Genomic DNA, 26,941 nt, shown 5'->3' on the forward strand with positions numbered 1-26,941 from the left:
CTTATCCTTGGACAGGAATCTTTTCTAGTTCAAGCTCTAAGCTCGGTATTGCAAAATGGGAAGAGCCCTCAACTTGTATTGACTTCAGCATCCCTGGCTAAGCTCAGAAGCCATGTAATGATGCTGTGTTTAGGAAAAATCTTGGCATTGCGACCTCATGTGCTACTTCACCTGCATCCTTCATTTTAACTGACAGAAGAACTGTATGAAGGGTTAGCGTGTAGCGTTCAGAAAGATGCAGTGGTTTGAAGCAGCTCTTGCATCTGAAATTTTGTAATTCTTAACTTGCTGTGTGGATTAGTGGCTGGCCCACTAATCGCGATGCATTTATCTGGCTTTTGAAATGAGCTCAACCAGCCTCTTTACCCCAGCTCATTGTACATGCTGTTCTGTACGTATGTTCCCCAGGCATCGTGTCCCCAGTAGGATAATGGCTTTGGTTTTCTTAGAGTGAACCAGTATGTGCAGTTTGGCTCTGGGTGCGTCTGTCTCAGTGGCTAGGTCAAACTCATGCCATCTTAGGTACAGGTAGACAGGATTTTAATAGCAAAAAAAAAAAAAAAAGCCCCCAAATCTTTATTCGATCACTGTGCATTCTTGGGGGAAAAAGATAAATAAATCAGGCTTTACCTCTGCTCAGTAATAATTCATGTTCCCCACTCCTCCTCTTTGGCTCGCTTTGCCTGACATGGCTTTTGTGTGGAGAGGACTAAATACAGCTCAGTCAACATTTGCTAGTCAACTTTTTCAATAGTGAATTCCTCCCTGCGGGCACTTCATCTGTTTTCCACAAACAAGCTTCATTAGCTGTTTCCATACTGTGAAAAATCAAGTTTTGGGGTTGGGGTTTTTTTTGCCTTTTTTTTTTTTTAATCCAAATATATCTCTTCCTGTGTTCTAGCAACCAGGAGAATGGTGTAAGAAAAAATTGTTTTGGACCTTTTCAGCAAGTATTAAAATCTAAACTAAAATTTTGCTTTATTTGAGCCCTGCCAAGTCATAGTTGTTCCTCTCTAATGGGTTGGTTTGTTGTCCTGGTGGTATAAGTCACTGTCACTTTGCCATTATAGGCCTCAAGAAAAAAAATAATCTTCCATTCAGAGTAGGCTGCTGATTTTGCCTCTTACCTTCACTGCATTACAACATTAAGATCAGCTTTAAGTAACATCCTCCAGGTAAATATAGCCTACCTTTCTGTAACCTGTTGGTGCAACCTATTGTCACAGCTAACAAATGCATAAAACAAGATTGCAGTGCACATCTACTTATCACCCAGACAGCTGGAGAAGGGCTTCTTGCCTTCCTTGTGCCAAGTTCTGCTCTGGTGCTGCTGAAACAAGGAGGAGAAGTTCAGGGAGGAGAGGAGGCGTAGGGCTTTGCCTCTCAAATTTTTTTTTTCCCCCCTTTGAAAGCAATTCCTTAACATTAAAGATTAGGGAAACAGTTTCTATTCTGGGTGATGAGTAAAGCATATTAAGAGTCTTAGAAGAGGATGATGCTAAGGGGCATCTTCCAACTGCAGAACTTGTGTTCCTTCCCATACCTTTTTAAAAAAAAAAAAAAAAAATCTCTGTTCCCCAAAGCACAGGAATGGTAATTAAATTGTAGCTGCAGGAATAATGACAGATATGGGCCCCTTGCCTACACCTTTTCATCACCGCGCCCATCTCCCATCTGTTTTTTGTTTGCCCTAAAGCTTAAGTGGTTTCAAGATCTTCCTCTTGCACGCATGTTCTCACCATGTGCCCATTTTAAATTTCTCCAGGTATTTTAACGAATTAATTAATTGCCAGTTGCTGACCTCAACACAAGTACATCCTGTAAGTCCTGACTTGCATCAGGCGCTTTTCTTAGCACAGCAGCCCTTCTGGGGGCTACTCCAAATCTAAACCTTTGTGTTGTCCAATAACTTTCCGTTCTAAACCACTCTGTGTAACCCTGATGTTGGCTTTCCCTGCCAAAGCAGGAAAAGCAAGGGTGGCATTAAGGACACGAAAGGCAGTATTTTGGGAAGCACCCAACCACATAATCTCCTTGGAATATTTTAGGGTTTTCCCATTGTAGTGAGTATCAACACTACTTCAAACTACCATGGGGCAAGTCCAGTAGGAGCAGGTGGGATTTATGTTAGCGCCTGTAATACTAGTAGATTGTCCCCTCTAAGAAAGCCGCCTTGTAAAGGGGGTGCTAGTGCTTCCCGTAGCGTTACTGAGTAATAATCTGGAACACGAGCCCTTGAAACATGGTCAGTGCTGGAATCCATGTATTTCTATGTGAGAACAAAACGCTGTAATGATAATTGCTCATTATCTAATTATACAAGAACTTACAGCCCCGGAGGGTGAACAACTAATTAGATGGTTATCCGCTTTTAAAATGGCAACAAAGAAATGAGGAATATTCGTTCTTTTGGCTCTTGTTCCAGTACTGTCAGCAAAGTCACGTGTTCCTTTAAAGGTGAATGAGGCAGTCCAGGACGGACAGAGCTCTCCCCATCCTGATGCTCTGACTGCCGCAGGGGGTTACTGAGGCAGGGAACTTGCTTTTAGGAGAGTAGACTGCTTACTCAAAAGCAACTCAACTTTTGAGCTGCAACTCAACTTTTGAGCTGCAACTCAAAATTAAGGAGGACTCACTGACCCGGGTTATCCAGGAAGGCAGCTGATGCTGGCCTTCAGAGTAGTATGGGTCACCTTTTACGTTCAAGGATTTGCTTGTGCAGAATTTTAAAGAGAATCTATCTGGAGCACTTGGTCCCTTGGTATGGATGCAATGTGCTGGGGACAGGCCTTGGTTTTACCCCATGTTGTGGCATGCTGTTACCACCTAGGAAAAGAGCTGACTCAAAAAAAAAGCAGTGGCGTTTCTCTGTATGATGAAAGACCCTGCAGCTTTTGCACCAGCAGTAGTAGACCTCTGTAAAACTTTTATCCTGAGTGCTCAATCCACCAATGGTTAGCACCCTAGGCTCTAATTTAACTTTCCAAAAAGTACCACGTAGCTTCTACCTCATCTTGAGGCACATGCCTGCCTTCAGAGCCCTCATTCCTGCCCCTCAGCATTTGTACGCTATTGCCTCACTTGCAAAACTACCAAGCACCTCACTGCTTAAACCAGGCCCCCAAAATACAAGGGACATGCCAGCCTTTTCAGAGCAGAGCAAACACCCCTGTCCTGCTGTTCTTCACTGTTGTGGGATGAAGGCAGGCAGTAAGCATGGCTTGGCAGGTATCAGCAGGATGATATACTTCTCCCTGTGTCATAGTGGTGCTCCAGCAAGCGACCAGTGCTGCTCTTCCGTGGGATCTGGAAACGAAGCGTTCCTCTGCCTGTCCTGCCTATGAAACCCAATACTGTAGGCATTCTCAAAGCACAGCCTGTAGGCTATAAAACAACTGCGCAGTTGTGGTGCTCCCTGGTAGCTCACAGCTCGCACCTGGGACACAGCAGACAGTGGTTTAGAGCTGCTGGCTTTGGAGCAGGCTGCAAAGCCCAGATATCTACCCCACCAGAAAAGCCCCCTCAAACATAACCACCAAACACGGAAAGCAGAACTTGTGCCCTTTCCAGACCCAGGGACTAATGATTTTAATCAGAAAGGCATAATTGCAACTGGGAATGAAATGGCAGCGACCGCAGTGACACCCAGGCAGTTTCTGGGGAGCAGCTGATGCACTCTTGTCCACATTCTTGCAGTAACGAGGGTGCGTACATTTTTGGGTTGCTGTTGATTACAGAGCTGTTAGCTGGATGTCTTTTATATTCAAGCTGGCTTTTTCCCCACTTTCCCCAAATACATGGTGCAAGTTTCTGCTGTTAAAAGGGGGTACTAACTTGGGGGGTAGGTGGGTCCCTTACAAATCAGAACGCTTGCTATTTTTGGAGGTTTTCTTAAGGAGTGGCGTGGGTCAGAAGGAAGTGACTCCTTTTTTTTAATTCCCCATCCCCCCTGACATTGTAACACAGTTGTTGCTTTCAAGAATATGCATGGTCTGTTTTCTTCAGACTATTGGCTCGTCTGGTAAAATAATTAGCTGTTAGGCAGACAGAGGGAAAGGATCACATCTGCACAAGACAGGAAGACTGGGACAGTAGAAAGGGGAAAAAAAAAATCCCTGCTTGAATCACAGCTGCCCACCATGCATAGTAAGAGAGCTCGCCAAGAATATTCAAATTGATTTAGGGAAAAAGGCTGAGGAAACCGTTTAACCCCAGCCTTCTTGGATCCGTGACAGTATCTCTATGGGCTGCTCCGCTCCCACTTTGGGCCGAAAGAAGGGTTTTCAAGCTGTGTGTTTCACCAACTGTCCATCCTCCATCCCCCTTCCTCTTTTGCAACAGGAACACAAAACACAGACTAATTGCCAGGCATGAGGCTGTGAGCAGCTTTCCACACCAAGAAAATAACCAAAGGTGGGAACATTTATTTCATATTGATGGGATTAAGTTGTAATTGGATCATGTGATTAAAACCAAGAGCCAGGCAAATTATTTGTGACTAATTTCGGGCAATGGGAACCTTTTTCTGCCTGCCATACACTCTGAATTAGGCCCCTTCTCAACAGAAGTGGTCGGCATGTGCATCGTCTGCAAACAACCTTTTCAAGTGTGTGAATCCAAAATTACTTGCTCAAGAGTTTCCGAGCACACACATCCGTTGCAGATTGTTCGCAAGCAGTTGTGAGGGTTTTGCATCAAAAAATATGAGTAGCAATTAGTTTGGACATGCGAGTCATACGACAAATCCCTTTCCCTACTTAAATAAATCTAAATCTGTAAGGATATGCTCATTTAATGATTAAAAAATAGGGTGTTGGGAGTATTTGTTCTCAGAACCTGTTGTCTCTGGGACTGTCTTTTCCTGCAGGAGTCCCAGGCTCAGGCCCAGCAATCTCTTTGGGATAAATCCATGAAAAGATAAATGTAGAAAAGCACAGAACCATATCCAAATAAAATAAAAGGGCTATAATGCAGGTGTTTCAATACTTGATTTCAGGTGCTGGTGCTTAGGTTGAAATCTGGAGCCCTAAACGCCACCTAAGCTGTGGCTGGGCCTTCCTCGCCAGCTGGAGCAGCAAACTCCAGCGTTCAGCCCCCCCAAACCTCTGCTTAGCTGCAACCTCGCTTACAAGGGGAGGCCTTTGGCACATAAGCTTTTTTCAAGTTAAAACACAAGTTCCCTGGGTACCTAAATGTCTGCTGTGAGGCAAATGCAGATCTGCTGAGACCCTGACAGCACTGAGCAGCTATGTGCTGCGTCCATGCCTAAACCACAACAGGCAAAGCAAAGCATTCTCCATCAAGCTCGCCTGCGGAGCCAGGCTGGAAGATGTGTGCGCAAGATGTTTTTGGATCAGGTCTCACACAAAAACAGCTGTGGGAGGAAATGGGCCCAGTAGTCAGACCACATTCACCATTAATATTCATTTATGCACAAATACTAACACAATCACAGATGACTTCTAAAGGAATGGGCCTAAATACCTCCAGGAAGAGACAGTTCTCTGCTCTGGACAAATGATTTAGAGGCCACTGAGAGGAAATCCAAACCCTCTTCCTCTTTTTCATGAGAAGGGCCTCTCTTGCAAAGAGTTCCTGCCCAGGCATCCTGATGAGGAGGAGACATCTCCTTATAACACAGGATTAAGCACCTGAATGACTTCGAGGGGCCGCAGCAGTGTCCTCAGCCTCTCCTATTTGCCAGGTTTTGGCAGCTCCTTACACACAGCTGACCAACTCTTGGGGTTCCTCTGCACACCCTCCCACATGCATCAGCATGAAACAGGGTACCTGACAGCCCCTAGCACTGGCAGCTCCCCCAGGCTGCAGGAGAGCCACATCCTTGCATAGATTCAGGTCTCCAACTGCTCTGTAGCTCCTGAGGGAGAGAGATGATACTCCCCTCCTGCAGCACAGGAGCACTAAGCAGGTATCGGATATAAATGTACGTTGCAGAAGGCTCAGATACAGGAGTAAAGCAGGCTGTATCTGTAGTTAGGTGGATATGTTTGAGGGGACATGCTTGTAGTGTAGTAATAAAAGGAGGAAAGAGGTGTAAAACAGAATTACATATTTTTAATTTTGAATGTGGTTAACTGGAAGCCCTGAAATCACATCCCTGAGCAGGCAGGATTAAGCACGGCAACATCCCAAAGAATGACAGAGATCTAGTGCCCCAAACTTACAGCAGCGAGTCAAGTCATCAGCTCATGGCAAGACAGAAATAGAATAAGGTAAATGCAACTCAGGAAAAGAAAACCAAACAGATTGGGAGAGAGACAGAGAGAGGGAAAGAGGGACAACAGAGAGGACCAGGGTAGGTGGAAAGAAGGAAGGAAGGCAATGAGATGGATACCACTGGCTTACTAACCATAATTACACTGTCAAGACCACTGCCACAGACACATTTGCTGGCCCTTGCTGGTGACCATGCAATCAAGCATGGCCCAAGGATGCCCTTCAGAGGACGTGGTCTGTCCCCCCTCATTTTGTGCAAGGTGACAACAGTCAGTGTGCAAATGTGTGGCACTTTTCCCAATGTTTAGAGTAGAGCCGGTGCTCACCCCTGGCCAGACTCCTTCTGAAGTCAATGAAATAAGCCCTGGATGGAGTAAGAGAGGTGTTGAACAGTGCTCTAGGGGTCCAAGGAAAATTTTTACTTGTTCTAGCATTGTATTTTTATTTAAAGTACTTGATGCATCAAGGATTACACCCTGCTGGAACCAGCTATTTCACAGGGAGCACAGCAAAGATGGAAGTTTGGATTTTCCTCAAGGACACAGCTCCGCTTTAAGGGGCAAAGCCTAGAAAAGTGCACAAGAGGGAGGCACAAGAGGGAGGAGACATAGGAACCTTTCTCCCCAAGGTTTGCTCAAGTTCCCCACTCATGCAGAGAAGTTATTAAAAGGGTAGGGAGTGTAAATCCACTAACACCAGGAATCCATTTTCTTTCAAACCAAATTCTTCTGTGAATCACTGTGAAGGAGCAAACACACAAGACCAAATCCAAAAACCATGTCGCTGCCTCCTTAGGAGCCTCAGATAGATGTTTAAGCATCACCTTACACTGATGGTCCATCTGATTTCCAGTATCTGCACGCATAAGACAGTGCCTGCCAACTTCAAGGGAGATATTCATGTGCACAACAGGCAGGATGAAGCCTTAAAACCACTAGTAGTTACACTTTTACTGCCAGAAGCAACATTTTAATCTAAGTATTGGCTCCTGACAGAGGCTGTATTCTGAGGCACTCCAACATCTTTGCTCCATCTGAATAATTGCAAATGCCTGTCTTTAATCTATTTTCAAGGATTGTTGGGTTTGGGTTTTTTTTTTTTTTAAGTACAAAAGAAAATGTTTCTGTGTATACATTCATGGCAACAGAGCTACACAGAGACATAAACTAATGGAAGGTCCATATGTCGAGAGAGTATCATATGTAATGAGAACTGCTGCATTTTTGTAAAATGTAATGGGACAGATACGCAGCAGCTGTGGGTTACTCAAGAAGCAGCTAATTTAGCAAGCTGAATTCAAGGATATTTCCCAGATCTCCCAAACAATGAATAGCAGTGTTGTTTAAGATTACCATTATGCCTTACATCCTCCTTTGACTGGAAGCAGGGGGAGGAAGCCTCTATCTGTGCTTCTGGGGCAGAAGTACATGATTAGTGCCTAGCTATCATAGGAAGCCCCAGGGGAGCAAGGGGGTCTGGACTTGAAGGAAGGAAGGAAATTGTGTAGGATAAACAAAAAAGAGCCTCAGGAAAGCGGTCGAGATGGGCAAGACTTGGTGAAAAATAGAAAATAGAAAGAAAAAAGGAAATGCTGAAGGGATCTATTTGAGTTCTAGCTAATATTAAACTTTAAAACAAAGATGCCCTCTCCTAAAATAGCATTAGAAATTTAGCAGGTTCATATTTCTATACATTTAGGTTTGTTCTAAGGCAAATTATTACTCATTTCAAATATACAAATAGCAGAATTTTTAAGGCTTGATTACCCTTAGATTTTACTTTTCCAGGGATTTTACTCCCCCTCCCCCCTAAAAAAAAAAAAAAAAAAGGAAAATACAGACAACCTGGATGTAGCAGATGCAATCACAGCTCCATTTCACCATTCACTACTAGATTCACTCAGGAGATGGGACTGGTGTGATCTGTTCTCCCAAGGTGGCCAATTTGCCAGCAGCCCAGGTACCCTGCAGCCACCCCAGAGAGCCACAAACTCATTGCAGCTGTGGCTGCCCTGGCCCACAGCACAGCCCACTAGCCCCAGCTGTGCTGAATTCCCACTGCAGCTGGAGCCAAGTGCCTCATATTGGAAAGGTAGATACATCAGGGAACCCACACCAGGATCTGCTAATTCATATGTTAAAACAGATTATACCTCCTGCTTAAAAAAAAAAAAAAAAAAAAAGAGGAAAAATTAAAAATGGGTTAATTCAAACTCTGGCTCCCTACAAAATCTCCAAACTCTATTTTTTGTGGGAAGGTCTCTGCGGTGACAATGCCAGTGCTGCCAAAAGCAAACTGCGGCAGTTTGCAGCCACCCTTCTGCAGCTGGGAGGCAGAGGGGGAGGATAGAGACCGGCTAATCTGGAATCCAAATTTGTTGCAGGTTTTACACATGTAAACAAAAGCGGCCAGGCCCTCAGCAAATTAAGAGATTACCTGAGTGAATAGAGTTCGCAAAGAATTTTCAGATACTACTACTTGGTAGTAGTAACTGAAAAGGAGATTGTTGCATTGAGACAGATTCCATTTATCTGGTTCCTGGATCATGATGTTAGAATTTCCTCTTGCTGTACCATTGAGATAACTGAAGGCTCTATCTCTCTATAAAAGAAAAACACTTGATTTCCACACAAATGGAATGAGTTACACAAGAGAAGTACCAGGAAAGTCCACCTCTCCTGGCCAAGCTCTTCTCTCTGCTCTGCTGGTGGAAATCAGGAGTAAATGCCTGAAGCCCGAGACTTGCTGTGCACTCCTGCGGGCAGAGCAGAGCAGAGCAGAGGCTCCTGCTTTGCTGACAGAGTCATTCCTACAAGCCCAGCTTTAGAAATTCATTATAGCAACAGGCTCAAGCCAAACCTTTTTCTTAGTTACACAGAGAAGGGATCGCTCCTTCTGTTGAAATCAACGTTAAAACCACTGAGGGCTTATGTAATGAAGCATCGGGCCTCCAAAGTGTTTTATTGCAGAGCACATCTGGAGTCAGCAAAAGGCTATCTCAGGCCAAGGACTTTGCTCTTTACCATATATGATCTACACATGCAAGTCTGGGGTGTAATTCTGCTCCTTGAGTCACAGCTGAAGTGAGATAACAGAGCTAAAAGAAATAATAATGGAAAAACCTGAAATAATTACATTTTAAAATAGACTTTTTTTTGTCTTAAAACTTTTTGAGCTGACCCTTTATGTTTAATAATAAACAAATACTACTCTGCTCTCATATCAGAACAAGGTTCCCAGAGCTGTTCGTTCCTTTGCACAAGGACAAAAGCACAGCCCCTCAGCAAGAGGAGCCTGAATTTATTCAGGAGTCCATAGGAAACAGCTGTTGCTTTCAACCCAGCCTCTCCTTTATCTCCTTTATTGTTTATTCATGTCTCAGCTAATACTAGCCACTGTGAGCAGGTCAGGACTCTGCACTCCAAAAAGCTCCTCAGAAGCTAATGGAACTCAGCCCAGTGCCAGTAGGATGGAGGAGCTGGGTTTTACATTATTCAGTTCCCAGGTGGTGACAGAGGTAAATTCCTGACTTTGTTAGCTAATAGTGCAGACAAGAGCCAGGCCTTTGCCCCGGATTTTTGCAGAGGGGGGCAAACAGTCAGTCAGTTGCATGAAGGAAACCCAAATGCAACAAGCCGAAAATGGAACAAGCCTTTGGACATTTCTCCCCTTCTTCTCTGAGTTTGTTGACAATTCCTTTGTACTGTAAAGGATGTTTACTCCCCCTCTCTTCTGTAATGATATAGTGAGCAGGATTATGCTCAAAAACCTTCAAGTGTTTATCTGTAAAGACTGTGCTGTGGTGTCACGTCATGCAGAAGTGGTCCAGAGCCCAAATAGACTGGGGATATTTCTACAGAGAAGCAGGGAAAAGGCACAGAGTGGTGACCCCAATAGGTATTTGCTGGAGATACGCTACCAGGCAGGGGAAGAGACAGCAGTAATGAGCCCAGTGTGAAGAACAGGAAAATGGAAGGCAGGGCTCCCATGTCCTCCTTCTAACTGCCTTCCTTTGTCTCTGTTTCCCAGCCAAAACGTGGGTGTAATTGTTCAGGCATAGCATGAAGCTTTAAAGACTCACAGTGGATACGGCATAGCAGGAGGACAGCATGATGTCAGCAAGAAGTGAGTTGTTTTCCTCAGCAGTGGAAGAATTAGCGAGCTAGAAATCCAGGGATGTCAGGACTTTAGTCCAAATTGGAAACAGCATTTGAGCTCACCAGATTGGCAGAGGACAGAGGGACAACCCTATGTCTCCCCTTGCAGAAAGGCTTGTTGATTTTCCTGAGTTACAAACCATCGAGAGCTGTACATATCACTCACACTCCTTAAAGTGCTGCAAAACCCAAAGCAGCGTCCCCATGGGGAGAGAAGCAACATGAGTTGCCACAGAGAAGGGGAAAGGAGAGGTGAATGCCTGCTCATAGAGCAGACCTCTTTTCATTTAACAGCAGATGACAGTGTCACTTATTTTCACAGACAGCTATTTAATAGTCTACATAAGGAAGCATCATGAATAGAGAACAGCAGACGAGGCATAAATTATACAGCTATCTAAAGAATATGGTTCCTACTATACTTTAAAAGGCAGGCCAGATGTCTTCAGATACAGTCGACTGTTAGTTGGCGTGGTGAAACCCTTTCAAGACCAGCTAACTCAAGTCACAATGTGCGCTTGATTCGCTTGGCTGAACGGGGTTCTTCCTGGGCTGTGAGCAGGATCTATGCGCAGCTGAAAATACGGTGGGAATGAGTCAGTTCCTTGGAGCTTGTGTGGGAGGCAAAGACAGAACTGTGGGTGGCTTCAAAGTGTTAAACAGCCTTTTAAATTCAGGCCCAGTTTCTCAGAGGAATAAGGAAACAGAGATATTCACCCAGCCTGGATTTAGTTCCATGCCTTGGGTCAGCCTTGAGAATATTGCTCTCTGATAGTAACAGCCACTTCCCAGGCGTGCAGGTCTACTTGCTCCCAAGCCAGTTCAGCTTCAGATGTAATTCTGTGGAGTTTAACAGCAACCCAGTTAGTCCCTCACCCATAGCAAGGCAGCAGCAGCAGCTGGCCCTTCTCTCCTGACATCTGTAGGCTGCCTCCAAGGCAAGGCAGAGCCTCACCAGCTCCAGGTCAGGCGTTCGTCTGTCCATCTCTGCTCCCTGCATCTCACCCGTTTTGCTCGAGCTGCCTGGATAACAACTCTGCCAACACAGGCATCTCGGGTACCCACTCCCTGCGATGACGGAGAGCTGCTTCAACCTTTCCAGCTCTGTATTGGCAGGGAGTTTCTCCGCCCCGCAGTCTATCATTCCACCTCTGGCGCCAAGAGCTTTGGGATGTGGTCCTACCCACAACCGGTCTGCACATATGGGGGAAAGGGGATGCTGTGGGTTAAATTACCTGGCGCATTGGAAATTCAGGCCCCCATCCAGTTACCTCCTGCCAACTGTTTGCCATTCAGCCCCATTCTCCTATAGTGCAACCGGAGTCTGGTCAGCTCTAAAGAGGATTTATTGCTTTTACTGGATCAGGCTCACCCTTCCATTTAAGTGGATTAATGTGGGTTAGCTCTAACTTAGCCCCACACAGCATTAGCCAAGTCAACATAAAGTTCCCTACTACTGGCAATGTTTTTGTTTTTTCCTTGTCACGATGAATTTTTAATGGTCTTTATGTGCAAAAGCAGCTTTGCAAAATCTTAGCCTCCTGCTTGCCAACTTAGATGATTTGGCATGTGAAGAATGCAATGAATATTTAAACCTGTAGTTTGGCATAGCCTGCACAGAGCAGCTAGAAACCTAGCCCTGGTCTTTCGGGGACTGGCCAGCAACCATGCAAAACCCCCAGCCCAGAGGAACAGCACAGGGAGCTTGTGAGGATACATCAATCTATCTTCAGCGCTCAGCCAAAATCACCCTAACCCCATCATTCTTTAGATTCTTTTAATTAACCTCAGGATTCATATGGAGGAGCTGTACGCGGGTGGAGCTGTGGGTTATTTGATAGATGACTCAGATCACGCTGCCGGTCGTATTTTATTCACGTAAGAGTAACTGTTGAAGGCTCTTATTTACCGCTGGGACCAGGGTCCCCATCCCAGTAGACAATGTGCAACCATGTGGTAACAATCTCTGCCTGGAAGATCTTACAATCAAACCAGATTAGACAAAAGGGTCAAAAAGGAGGGGACCCCTCTTTTGCCCTCATCGTACAGATGGGTGAACTAAGGGCTCACACAGACATTCAAGCAGCCACCAATTAAGAGTTTACTGTAACCCCTTTGTACGCAATTTAGCCCACAGCAAAATCAAGGCAAATCGACTTAGCTTTATCGGCTGTAAAAGGGCACCCGGTTCAGGAGCCATCACAAGAAAACCTCCATCATCCGCTTGAACACACAAGGATAGATGCTGGAATTCAGCCAAGACAACGTGGCTTTCATCTTTTACATGAAAGGGGGCTCCCTTTGACATTTTGAGGCCCACTTTTTTAAGAGCTGTTATGCAAACTTCGGCTCACATGAGCTTGAACAATACAGAGATGCGTACAACCGAAACTTCCAAAGTAAGCAACATTTCCATATGCTGGACCCTATTCTGCAAAGATGTATGCAGAACAGTCCCATTGATGTCGGCTGAACAACTCCAACAGGTATCAGTTTGCAACCACCAGCCATAAAGGACCGCAGCTGACAGACATTTATTTCTGGTATCAATGTCCCCTGAGCCATGGTTTCAGTTTAGATATTAGCACGGAAAGATGCACGTTTCTTCAGAAATCGCTGTTGCTCTTTATCTCAGTGTGGCTTTCTGGAAATCCCAGATCTAAATATTGGTGGTCTGTGCTATTTAATTTGTGAAGCCATCAAACCTCCTGCAGCCAGTGGCTGTCTTCACACGTGATCATATTTAGGAGGCTCCCTAAGCTGGTATGTCATTATCTCAGTGTGTTAATTGATTAAGTCTGGCCTACATACAGTCAGCTGGACTATTCCCTTTGGGATGTTATTATTAGCAAGACCCAGACATTTTAAGCCTTTTGGAGCCCAGGAATCTCTCTCATCACGCAAGTAGAAGCCCAAGGAAATCTCTTGGAATCATTGACTTTCCATCTACAATAATTTAATTTCATAGATGGAAAGATACTCATATTGATGCACAAGCAAATGAGAAAAAAAAGGTGAAAGCAGACTTCAATCTGGTAACAAAAAAAAAAGCAAATCATCCACCTACAGCCCTTCAAAGATACAGCCAACACTCTCAGCTGCATTAACAAATTGTGAAACAGACCCTTTAGCAGCTAGAGCCAGACTGAAAAAACACAGGGCATTACCTGACACATTTCTTTGCCCTGATTGGGAAAACATGTCACTTCCCTCCTAGATATCACTGGTATATGTTAAAACAAGTATTCCACAAGCGATGAAAACAGCAGCGCTTGGTTTCCAAAGGATGTGTCTGAGCATGACTGGCTGTTTAAGAGAGAGGTATGGTGTGAAAGTGCAGTTGCTCTTATGGGGTGGGTGTTTAGTGTCCAGTAGGGCATGACTGCCAGCTGAGTTTATCCACAGGTAGGGCATTCATAACAAGGCTTTTCCCACATTGTTTTCCTGGTGTCTAATCAGGGATGTGCTCAGCAAGAGTACTAACAGCTCTCCGTTTTACCCAGCTGCCTATTTTTATGAAGCCCATAGGAAATTAATTTCTTCAAGACCTCAGTTTGGTTTTCACTGGCCATGTGGCTCAAAAACCATTACAGGAGTAGGACAAGCAGAAGATTAATGATGCAAATTCAAATCTATTAGAAACCAAGCCAAAGTTGAATTTGTGTGTGTCTTTTTACTCCAAGCTGTGGTTAAATTCAATGGGGTGCAGAGCCTTAGGACCCAAATCTTAAAAAAACCCATACCTACTATTTTCAGTGATCTGTGGCCTGATTTCTGGAGATGCTGATCACCTGTAGTTCAAGTTGAAGCAATCAACAATTGCTAAACAATCAAATTAGAAGTCTCAAATTAGGATCCAAACACCAACCAATGAGTTTCTGCTTCAGAACCACTAAATTTCTACTATTTGGCTGAATTGCTCACCTGGCCAGGCCTTGTTTTAAGCAAAGCAGGTCTTTCACTTGTGTTGCTTGTGACTAAGACCGAATAGATGACCCTTAAATAGATTGTGATGGCAACTCAGGCTGCAGAATTTTTCTGTATTTCTTTATAGGGGATGGGAAAATGCATAGAAGAGCTTTGCACAAAGAAATAAAGACGAAGAGGCATTTTGGTATTGTTCTATGTATTAGCCAGGCTCTGAGAAAAATAGCTGCCAATAATTAGTCTCTTAACTCTCTATTTTGGGTGTGATTATTTATTACTGAAGCCAGTGGGAAGTTTGCCATTGACCTCAGTGGGGCCAATGTTTTACACCTACCCAGCTAGGAAATCTTATGGGTTTCAGGAAGAAATTAAGACATTCAACACCTCTCAGAGCAAAGCCACTTGTACTTAAGAGCATAAATATGGACTTTACACCTTCATCTCAGACACCCAGTTCATCCTAGTTTGTATTCACAGCTACAGCACAGCCGTCTTTGAAAGTATCTGAGTCCCAGAAAACAAATATTATAAATCCGGCTCAATGTCAGCAATCTGACAAATAAACAAAACAATAAATTTGTTGTCTTTTCACTACCCACCTCATATCCTCAATCTGTTTTGTGTCTTTTGACACATTGGAGGCTTCAGAGAAACTGTACAACAATAAGAACACAATATCATCCCAACAATAAGAAAATTAAGGTTAAAGGATCCATAAAAGGGGATTAAAAACACTTGCCAGGAGAAGGATTTGCAGGAGGAGACACTGGCATTTGCAAAATGGCTGCTATAGGGCCGCAGGTCCTGAACATCATCGCAGGGCTATCTGTATAAAAACTGGCTGGGAAAAAAACTTAGACTATCACTTCAACACTAGAAAAATCTCCAGAGAAAACGGTAGAAGGATTGTTATGGTATTTCAGAGAAATCAAATACTTTTCAAATAAAAATTTGTTAGGCTTAATGAATAAACTCACATCGCTGTTACATTCAATTGGATTTTTTTTTTTGAGGCACATAAACTTTCCTGTTTGAGGGGATAAATCAATGACAAATTGTCTGATGTTGGGAAGAAGTTTCCTCTGCTAGCAGATGATTCCAATACAGAGTTTCTTGTATTCTCTCCCTTTGAAGTATCTGGTACAGGCTGTGGTTAGAGACAGGATATCAGCCTGACGAACCCCAAAGACATTTTCTTGTAGCTCAAAGTTCAGATGGTCACAAACAGCAGTTGTTCTGGTTAGAAAAAAGTATCACGCATTTGCTCTAAGTTCAAAAGCTCTCTGCTCAGCACCTGGATTTTCTGCTCTTCGTGCCACATCTTTACAACCACTTCCTTCAGGAACTGGCCATAAAATGTGCTCTGATGGTGACAGCTCTTAAAATGTTATGTATGTGAGTGGGTTTGAAAACACAGTCCTTTCAGGGGTGCTTCTTTGTTACAGGACCTTTTTCTCATGTATGTTAGTTAGTACATAGGCACTGTTTCAGCCTTTTAATCTTTGATTGGAAATTCAACCTAATATCGGAAAGAATTGCTGCCAGCTCGAAACCCTGCAAGCTGTCAAAAATGAGTGAAAGGTGGCTGAGGGAATGTCCCTGCCAATTTGTCACTTTTTAAGTCAAAACTGCTTACTCTTCCTAGATACGTTTGTTTCTTTTCCAAGCTGGTTTGTGAAGGATCAAGTGAATGAAATGACTTGGCAATTGGGCACAGGAAAAAAGGTGACGAGCTAAGGTGCTAAGGTTAAAACCAGTGATCCTGGGGTCCCATAAAGCCCTTCCTCGACTGTCAGCAGGACGCTCTCGCTCCTCACTCACCCACTTGTAACTTTGCAGGAGCAGAAAGTGGCTCCCCTTTCAAACACAGCCCTTTAAAGACAGAACTGGGTACACTGTGTAGGATAAGAAATCCATTTTTATGGACTTAGGCTGTCATTGTACCTAGTGTGCCTTAGGAGAATGGGGGAGAAGACCATGGAAAGTTCACTTCAGGGATTTGCCAGTGGAGGGGGTACTTTGGGTGCAAAACCTTGAGATACTGGCATCCAAATCCTGCAGACCCCAGGAGACAAATCCTGGCTTCACTTAAGTGTATGGGATTTTTGCGACTGACTTAAGTGGAGTCAGGATTTTACCCCAGGGAACTGGGGAACGCAATCTCCTGCCATTGAACGGTCTGTTCTTCTCCAGTCTACCTGATGCTGGAAGGAGTCCATTTGTTCAAAGTCTAGGGAAGCACAAATGCGGGAAATAGCATTGCATATGTGGTGGGTGCTAGAGTTTTGAAATTAAATGTATGTGGTACTTCTTGCTACCTCTCTGAGACATTACAGCCCTTCAAATCTCTCTGCAAAGACAGGGGTAAGTGTGAAAACTTTGCTCACCCAGCAGCCTGCTCCAGGCCTGTGGCACTTCTGGCCACACATGGAAGTACAACTATGTCTCAGCCCTGTGGCAGACGGCAGAAACCATGTTTAAACTGTGGTACTGGCATCATTGCAAAGGCTGCCTTGCTCTGGCCAAATGGTTTGCACCAAACCCCTTCATTTCAGGCAGATGAATGAATGCACAGGCTTTCCTACTCGCCAAAATGCCCATGGTTTCCCCACAGCCCAGTCACTGGCCCCAGAGAAACAGAGCCACTGACCGTTCAGCAAATAACCTTCAAGTCACAGCAAAGCAGGTAACTCCTCTGAGGAGAACACATCTCTCTGCTTCATCCTACTGCTATTTCACTTTCTACTTTGGAAGCCTTCCCAATTCTGTGGCTGGCTCAACCACTTAATGGGGTTCTGGGGTTTTCCCCAAGATGAGGATGTTCACTGAGGTCTATTCACTAAGCGAACAGAGAAATCCTGCAGCGATACCCAATACTTGGGGCCACTGCACAGAAAACCCTATTCATTGTTGCCAAGCCACCAGGGTCAGCCACACAGCTGGAGTTTTACCTGTTTATTTATTTATTTAAAGGGTAACTATCACTTGGGTTTTAGCTCATGTTGGTAATTTCAGATTTCTGCTCCAAAAGGATACGCGCGTGCACACACACACGCATATATATGTGTATATACATTTACTGCTTGGCAGCCTGAGCCGCAGTGCTGTCTGAACGCTCCTCTCAGAGGCACAGACCATCTGCCCTTTCCGGCAGGAACACATGGAAACTGCTGGAGGTACTTTAGCTTGAACATCAGGCCCGATACCACTACATTACTGTGACACTGGGAGATTCATTTTAGGTACCCCTCAAAAAAAAAGGACTGTATTTCTCCTTATATTTCATATCTGGGATGAACCATATAACCTGCATCTGCATTCAGTCCTAGCTTCTACTCTGTCTTTTTTAGCTGCTCAGAGTTTTCTGAAACAAATTTATTGGGATTTGAATTTTGCAATGTTCAGACTCATGAACAAGACCAGCAGAGTGCTGCTTCTTTTGGCTGCGCACATCAAAATGCTCTCTGTTTTAAGTTGTGGCCAGCACTTTTGCAAAATGTGGTTGAAAGTTATACTTTCTAACCTGGCTTTTATCATTGTTCTCAGGAAGTTGTAAAGAGTAAGCACTTTTAAAGTGAAATCACTTGGGTTCAGTCATTCTGGAATTGGGCTTTTAAGGTTGGAAATGGCCCTCTGGGGCACAAGGACATTAATGCTTCAAATTTTAGAAGTGGCTGAGCTTTTAGTTTCTGAATCAGGAGAAACATAAACTGAATACCAGAAATCTCAGATTAGAAGATAGGGTACATCTGGGAACTTAATCAGATTTGATACTTCAACATCAAGGATCTCACTGTTTGCACTGACAAGTTCCCTATCCCTGTTCTTTTTTTCATAAGATTGAAATCTCACATCAAGAGCTTAAACAGTTAAAAGCTAACATTGGCACAACACTGAAACAGAGAAATCGAGAGTGTCAAAATCAGAAAAATGCTTGCTCAAAGTGGTAAGCCTGATACTAGTCCTGTCAGTTCCCTTAAAACAGATATCGGCCAATTCTGCAGCTCATCGTGACATAACCTTAGAAGATGCAGAAAAAGAAATGTCAGTTCATATTACACTCTCTATATAATTAAGAATAATTAAGAATTCTAGATAAGAATTAAGTTTAAGGCTGTGGTGTAACTTCGTAATATCTTAGCCATCCCAAAGTATGCATTAATTCTAGCTCCCCCATGCAATGATATGTATTCTTAACATCAGTGACTCCTTAGGTCATTACATGAATTATATTAAGTCTGGAAATGACTTTGTACTTTCCTTGCCACCTCAGGGTACACATCAGTGCACAGAGCTGTGATTGTGCATGCAGAGAGTTTGGGTGTGTTACAGTCCTCGGAAACCTTTCTCTTTACAACCACTCAGAGTGCTGCTGTGAGATCCTGTCTCACACAGCATTAGGCAGTAGGCTTGAAATCTAGCAGAAGCCAAACCGAAGTCTGTCAACTCTTCCTAAATGAATTTACAAGTGGGGAGTGGGGGAATGAGATGAATGGCATGGAATGGTTGCGCATGAGTGCAGGGAAGCAACTAAAAATATTTGTAGAGATCTAAGTACACCACCCCAAAAATACACACATACTTTCCACCATTTAAATATCTTGTCTCTGGGTTGAAGCCAAACATTTTTCTATTTATTTCCACGTATGCCACCAAGATACTAAGGAATTCAATTGCCTAATTCAAAATGTTAAGAAAATACCAGAAGGCTGAACATCCTGGAAGAGGACAAGGTGTTAGGAGGATGTTAACTCATCTAGCATCGTGTGCTGAAGAAAGGAAAGCGTTTCCGGTTGCTAGTGCTGCAAGCTCGCTCTCGAATGATTTGTGAAAAAGGCTGCATTCGGTCTGTATGAGAAGCCAAGTTCTGCCTGTGATAAGCATTGGGAACACATGCAATGATACCTCTTGTTTCCAGGCATCCTGACAGCTACTTCCAATTTGCATTTCTAAGTGGAATTAGCAGAGAAAAGAGATTTACACATGCTGATTGGGCCGATTGGTTTGGTTTGTGCTCCATGCAGCGAGGCTCCTGTAGAAGCCCAAACCTCCCAGTTAATCTTCAGACAGAGTGACAGGAGAGACGACCTTTGGATGAAGGTGGTGGACTTGGACTCACAATACTTGTACTGCAAATTCCCCATGTGACATTACGCAAGTCATTCAAACTCTCTTGGACTTACCCCTGTTGTGAAAATGAGTAAGTCAATTTTGCCTATTTAAATTACAGCTCTCTGAGCAGAGTGAGAAAAACTTTTTATTGCTGAGTGATTAAAGGAGGCCGGGTGAACCCTTCTCATGCAAAACTTCTGCCCCTGAAGGTAACGCTGGGCAGCTGCAGTCACTCCTGAGAAATGCTTGACACTGTTATCACGGTGCCTTGCAGGAAAACAGAGCTGTTGAGAGACCCACACTGGTTATCCCTCGCGGTTGCCCTCCATTCCCCCTGCAATTCCTGACCTGACACTGCTTTTATGAGGAGAGACTTGTTGGAAGTATTTGCAGGTTTCCTGCGTGAGCACAGCCAAGAAAATCCTCTCCTTGCCCTCTGTCTCTTCAGTTTCATAGGCTACAAGTAGAAAAGTTCACACAGGTGGGACTGCTGTGATAACATTTGTCTGAACCCAAGGATGCCTTCCCAGGAGAAAGGCCTGGGGGTGAACTGGGTTGGCGCTGCTCCTGCTGCCAAAGCGGGAAAAGGAGAGGCCAGGAGAGCCATTTTGACCCAGGCAACAGTAGCAGCACATTTGGTGTCAAGTCTCTTTGCTATAAAATACCAAGCTGCATTTGTCAGTGCCTAAAACTCAGCCTGGGTGAAAGGACATTATTCTAAAATGCAATTTGTATTACATTTACTAGTGAAATAGATTTTTTTTTTTTAAAGCCATAAAATATTCAACCTTGTTTCATATGGTTGCAAGCTTACAATATCTGTGTCCTCTCCAAACTCCATCTCCTTGATTGCATCTTGCCAAGAGGACAGTACCCGTCCCAGACGATCAGCAGGAGTAAGCCCGGGATCTCCACATTGATTAGGCTGCAGAAGGTTGATTGCCTTTCGTGGTGCCTTGTATCTTGGTTTGCATTTTCCATGGATCCAGGGTCCAAACGTGGCATTTACTCGTTCAGTTTAGAAATCTCCAAGCATAAGCAACCCCTTTGATTCACAGGCGAAAGCAAGAGGACATTGCAGGCTGCAAGAAGATACACGGCTTAGCCAGGCCTTCTGCGGGACAAGCTGAATTCTAATGGCCAGGGAAGAGTGCTGAAGTTTTCCTGCCATAATTAGTCAAGAGAGTATGATGAACTGTAAGCAACAGGCCGTCAGAGTCCCTTTGCACTCGGCTTAGCCACGGACGGAGCGAACACCAATGCAGATTGAAGGATTTTGTGTGCAACGAGTCCTCCTGAACACAACACTTGAACCACAGTGCATGTGCTTCTCACGAGGTCTGCAAAATCTCTTTTTTTTTAAATTTATAACAAATATACACGTATCATAAACAGACACCTGTGTTTATATGAGCATATAATATTTCTAGAAATACATGAATACAATATGAACTAACAAAAAGTGAACGTGGACTCAGGATCTCAGCAAAGCTGTGACAAATTAAACCATCGAGGTTATTTATGCAACTGGCATGTCACCCCCTGTGCCGGGTGGGTGCAGATGATGCAAAGCACCACCATTTCAGGGAGCAAACCTTTTATCTGAGAAGGACATGTATAGTTTGGCACCTGTTCTCTTTGCCTCCCCTCTTACATGCCACTCAAGGCAGCTTTGTTATTCAGCAGCGAAACAAGGGGCAGCACATAGAAAAAAAGGAGCAATGGCTTGGTTGTGTCATCACCTTGGTTGTGTTACCACTTACCTGCAGAAAAATAAAACCGGGCTTTTCAGAAGCATATGGTGTTGGCCTGACTAGCTCCCATTGGAAATAACTGTAAAAATTCAGATATACTCACTGGTTTTCCTCTGGTTTCCTCAGTCGATCGGCCTCAGCCTGGTGTCCGTTTTAACTGGGTTATTCCTCTTTCATCTTCCACATTAAACCTCTCCGAGCAGGGATGGTACCGCCAGCCACCCCAGGCATCTCTCCTCAGCAGTGGCGGCATCCGGCCAGCCCTGCAAACTCCCACCACACGCCCTCAAAAAGCAAGGTGGCCCTTGCTCAGCAGCCATGTCTGCCAGCCTTTCTCTCTGCTTTCCCCTTTTCTTTGGGGCCGCTCTGCTTGGGTGGAAACAAAATAAAATAAAAGAGTCCCCGTGGCGTATTTAACCCAACCCAAAGCAGTGCATGAGATGAGAGCCCGGGGAGAAGAGAAGGGAGAGCAGGAGGGGAATCTCGGCCGCTGTCATGGCTGCCAGGGCCTCCTGGGGCGCAGTGCCACCAGGCCGGGCTGCCCTGGGGGTGTCCTCCCCCAAAACATGCGAAACCTCTGAAAACCACCTAAAACACACTTGAAAAAACACCTGCCCCCATGCTCCCCGCTCTGTTTGGGCGAGTATGGCCCGTGCCCAAGGCTAGCAGCATACACCAAAATGTAAAATAAATCCATTTTTTTTTCCTCAGAAACCCCAGGGTCTTGGGGAGGTGGCTCTGGCGATGGCCCCGTGTTTCCCGGCACCGTTTCATTTTCCCCTCATTTTTCAGCCAGCCAAATAACAATAAATTGTGTCATTTTGATATGATGTATTTATATTTACATGGTACATTTTAAAGCAATAGCTACACTGATCATACATATTAGAAACAATAAAAAAAGAAGTTAAGAACTAAAATGTACATCATACACTTGTATATATATTTTTTTTTTTTTACACAGAGGTAAAAAGGCTTATAAAAATCAATACAACAGGGTTTTAACTTTTAGTATATAGATACAATAATGATGAGGCTTCAGGCACTTTAATTTGTTAACGTGAGCGATAGCTTGGAAAAAACAACAACAAAAAAAAACTTTCCACAACAGAAAAAAAAATTTGGTTAATGTTTTGTTACCACAGATACAAAAATAAAATCTGAATAATTTCTCTCAAATGATTGATGTCAGTATTGCAAAGCTGACTGGGAGAACGCTACACACTGTTCAGCAGCAGTGTGGAAATTAAGGAGAAATATTTACAAAAAAACACCCATTTCTATCATTGTGCCCTTACACCACTGCCTTCACAAACCAAATAACACACGCAGCAAAATCTACAAGTATTACAAAAACCCAAGAGAAAGAAGAAGGAAGGAGGGGAAGAAAAAAATTTAAAAAAAAAAAGAGGGATTTTTTTTTTTTTAAACTTTTATTTCCAGACATACAGAAAGGCTTGGAGTATGTCTACTTTACTTAAATAAATAGGGGCACTTCAAGACCGGACAAAAAGCTGTAAGATCTTTTTGTAGTGTTGTGCTTTATAGAGAGAAGATCTTACAGATGTTTGTTTACATGAAACAACTTTGAGAACAGAAATAAAAGGAAAAGGTTGTTCCATTAATTTTATTTTTGTTGAGGCTGGCTTGATGTTTACTAGACACCATTGAGAGATTTGTCAACTGCTATTAGGCACAAAATATTTATATTTCATTCAGCAAACCCAGACACATCACCCAGAGTGTAACACTCCATCCCTTTTCCACTATCATTCTTTTTTTTTTCCCCAACCGAAAAGATCCCCAGCAACTGCTACGAATTAAGCCTACCGAACTCTATAGTGTATAAGCACATTGCATACTTAATTCATCGTTGACTAAAAAGCTGTGATTAACTCTCAGAGGAACCGTTGGGACATTCCACCAAGAAAGAATGGCAAGCGTTCCTTTTAAATTTATTTGGCAAATTAATATAAAAAAAAAAAAAATTCCTCTCTTTTTAAGACTGATGTCAATGTGCAATAGAGGGAGGGAAAGGACATGCGCCCACTGGCAATTTACTGCAGAAAGAAATTATGGCAGGAACAGCAGTGCCAGCTTTGACAAGCCAATCCCTAGCTGCCTCAAAGTATTCAGATTGTACTATGCTAGTTAGAGCTCACTACGCTAAATCTTTTTTTTTTTTTTTAATAAAAATTATTTGGCTATTCCTTGTAATATATTAGAAAAATACTCTTTTTCCAAGCTAATTACAAGCCTTGTACACAAGACAACATGACATTTAAAAAAAAAAAAATTAAAGTAATCTTATCCTGCTGTATGCACCTTATGCATCCACTTGATAAATCTGGGTGGTGAACTGGGGAGGGGAAAGCCAGGGAGACGCTTCGGTCTGGCTCCTGCAAAGATTCACATGCTTAATCCTACACACAGACTCACAGAAACGCCAGTTGCACGCGCGATACGTTGAGACATGTGTAAGCATCTGGAGGATTGGGACCGCAGGTCAGGAAATGGAAGCGGTGGTTAACATCCTGGCTTTTGATTTTAAATACCTGTTTAGATTGCTAAATGTAGTTTCTACCGTGGACGCATATGTTCTCATGCTCATGTATCATACAGAAAACAAACAAACAAATACGATTTTCCATATAATCCACCACTTAATGCAGCATTTCCCCAGAATTGCCATAATAGTGCTTTTGACATTGCATTGTTAGTAATTCTTTGCATAACAACAATTGTCCTCATCTGGAACCTTAGTGTTTTATTCACAGATCATTACATGGCTGGCTAATGAAGAAGTTCCCTTTCTTTTGGGCAGAACTCTGAAAACACAGTTGTGTTTTTTTCCAATGTTATTTAGGGAAAAAAGAAAACCCTAAAATTTAAGTTTCCCTTTCAAGTAGTGGTCTGAAATGATTACAGGTAAGGAGAACTACCAGATTCTCAATGGTTATGTGACTATGGTAACTGAGCCTTGCTTTCTGTTCACAGAGCTTTAGGAACAGAGAAATAATTTAAGATGTTTGCTGAAGGAAATGACGATGGACTCTAGAAGAGAAACTGCAGCTTAGATGGCTATTTTGGCTTTGGAAAACAGAACAAAAAACCCAAAGAAAACCAGTGACAGAAATACTGTGTTGTGGTACAAGTTTGTTACTAGCACACCTTCTATACACACCCAATAACTTGACGGCAAGTTAAAATACCTTCCAAGTGAGATTTCATTCACTACACCACCCCGTTTCTAGAAATGCCAAAGCTTGCTAACACGCTGATGGTACCACACAAGCAGAGGCAAGACTGACACAACCTGGAGATGTTCTACAATCCACCACCATTTAAAGCAGTTCTTTTCTCAAACTCATTTTAACTGGAAAAAAAAAATATATAAACATGTACAAGACAGTCTGTTTTGATTACAGATTAATAATACAAAAGTCTATGCTGTAGGTTAGTTAGTTAGAACACTTGATGAGCAAATCAATGCAGTGTGAACCCCAGACGACCAAATGTAAAGTGATCCAAACTGGTGGTTTCTGGATGCTGTTGGGCACAGTGGCTGCATCAAAGTGAGTGATCTCAATGCTCCAAAACCAAAGTGTTCCTTGAACTACAGGAAAAACGTAACACTTTGAATGCATCTGTAGTCATCCAGCAGCTTTGTGTTTTCCACCACAGCACCTGCACATGACCCCACAGTGGTAACAAGCCCGAAGCGGCAAGTAACAGCACATACATGGAGCAATGAAAGACAAGGCGATAAGGGCCATCCACCGGAGGCAAAACATTTCATCACTGGTGTCGCACGAGCAAGGATCTGTGTAGTCTCCTTCTGGGTCGGACATACAGTGATAGAGCATAGTGTCTGCGCACCACATACAGCTCACTCGATGGATGCAAGTCTTGACGCGGTCTGGAGCATCCTGGCATTGACCCCGTTTGTTCTCCTCATGGTTGAACATGTCCCTGCAGTACACGCACCGCGACCTCTCACCATCTTCCTTCCGCCTGGGCTTGAATTTGACAGGTTGAGTCTTTATCACAGCACCCTTGATATCTTCACCCAGGTCAAAGTCCGAGTTGTCTACATAAGGATAAGTGTATTCGTGTTTTGAGGCCTCGCTTTTGGCAAAACGTACGTAGGAGTCCATGTCATCAGGATCAAAATTCTTTCCTCGTGCTGGGGCATGGCGATAGTCCTCGTATCCAGTCATCCAAATCTTTTCCCGAGGATTGATGCGCACTATCTCCTCATCATCGTCTGGAAAGTTGACGTGCCGGTAGGATCGCGGTACTGACTGTGGAAGTAGGAATGCAGATGAAGAGGGAGAAAAGATAAATAAGCTCACTTTGCTATCAGCAATCACTGTCTCCTTGCTTAGTGAAAAGCCAGTATTTAACAATTTTGTCTTTCCTTCTTTGTACGTCCTTCACCATGACCCATCACAGAGTTTCAGCCTTTGGCTCAGGAATGAGTACAACTGTCACAGACCCACAATGGTCTGTGTGCACATGGTACAACATAACGTATTAAATCACAGTACAACCCCCCCCTTTTTTTTTTATAATTGGAAGCCATTTAAAGCTAACTGAGAAGGAAAGGGGGAGAAAGGAAGAGGGGGGGTCTTTCAGGGATGTGGGGGAAAACCAAACACCAGTCTTAGTTATAGCAGACACAGCCCTTTAGGTGGCAACACTGGGAAGAAACCTTACTTGTTCTAGATGGTAGTGGTCAGAGCTATAATGGTCGTGAAGGTGTCCACGAGTGCAAATTCTTCGATGTTCGCAGGATGCAGGAGAAGCCAGAGTTCGCACAGGCTGTTCCCTTTTTTGAGAGGAGTTAGAGGAGCTATCTGTAGCATTCTGTTTTAAATGGAAAGGGGGGAAAAAAATCGTCATACATTCAGCTGTTACTGCACACGGTATTAAAAGAGATGTTTTGCCACTCACTGACTTTGCGCACACCTGCAATATTGGCAACACCTGACAGCAGGCAGCTTCATAAAGTTTCACATAAAATACTTGAAAGAGGCAGATCTGTTGCCAGGCCATAAAAGCTGTCGCCACACACATGGAAAAATAATATGCCATAGCCTACCCGTGACATATTCACCAACACCACTCATATTCGCTTGGCATGTTATTTGTTATACTGGGCATTGCCGGTTGATGAGTGTTCACACTAGAAGCTACCTCTGAAGAGCAAAGTTAAACTCCCTCAAATGATGCAATCGTGTAAGTCCTGCGGGCAGAGTCAGACAGAGCATCTGTGTGCCCAGGCTGTACCCCACTAGTTACTCAGACTACAAAAATACTGGCAATTTTGTTAACCTGCAGGCATCCTATTAAGCCAAAAACTCCTTTACACGTTCTTCTCCAAACACTCACTGAATTCCAGTTCATCACAGGCTACTTGAATAATCAGCTTTCCTTTAAAAACTTCAGGTTTTTTTTCCTCGTTTTGTCCCTAATCTCTAATGTGCAATGAATGTTACCTTGTGTTTTTATACATTCCTGGCTCACGGTGAGCACTTTCTTTAGGTTAATTAGTTACTTCATTACACAACAATGATCATGAAAGGGTGAAATATCACACAATAACACACTGTTGCCAATACCCGCAGCTTCTTAATATACGTATTTCACCTCCTGGAGAAATACACAGTGGGGTACCAGTCTTAGCCATCCTCTCTCCATAGCCCTTCCTTGGTTAAAATAGTTTTCATACAGTATCTAGACATTCAGGAT

At 43.6% G+C, this 26,941-nt stretch overlaps 1 protein-coding gene across 1 annotated transcript in view; it reads right to left on the minus strand.

Moving 5' to 3' along the window:
- Nucleotides 1–22,004: 22,004 nt before the first annotated feature.
- SPRED2 (sprouty related EVH1 domain containing 2) overlaps nucleotides 22,005–26,941 on the minus strand; it is a 65,987-nt gene continuing 61,050 nt past the window's right edge. Inside the window, exons 5-6 of the mRNA XM_076335021.1 lie at nucleotides 25,907–26,056; nucleotides 22,005–25,491 (exon numbers count right to left, since the gene is read on the minus strand). Coding sequence (XP_076191136.1) covers nucleotides 24,841–25,491; nucleotides 25,907–26,056 — 801 coding nt within the window. The 3' untranslated portion in view covers nucleotides 22,005–24,840. The remainder of the gene's footprint in view (nucleotides 25,492–25,906; nucleotides 26,057–26,941) is intronic.

This window comes from Aptenodytes patagonicus, chromosome 3 (genome assembly GCF_965638725.1).
Source record: "Aptenodytes patagonicus chromosome 3, bAptPat1.pri.cur, whole genome shotgun sequence".
NCBI classification, from domain to species: Eukaryota; Metazoa; Chordata; class Aves; order Sphenisciformes; family Spheniscidae; genus Aptenodytes; species Aptenodytes patagonicus.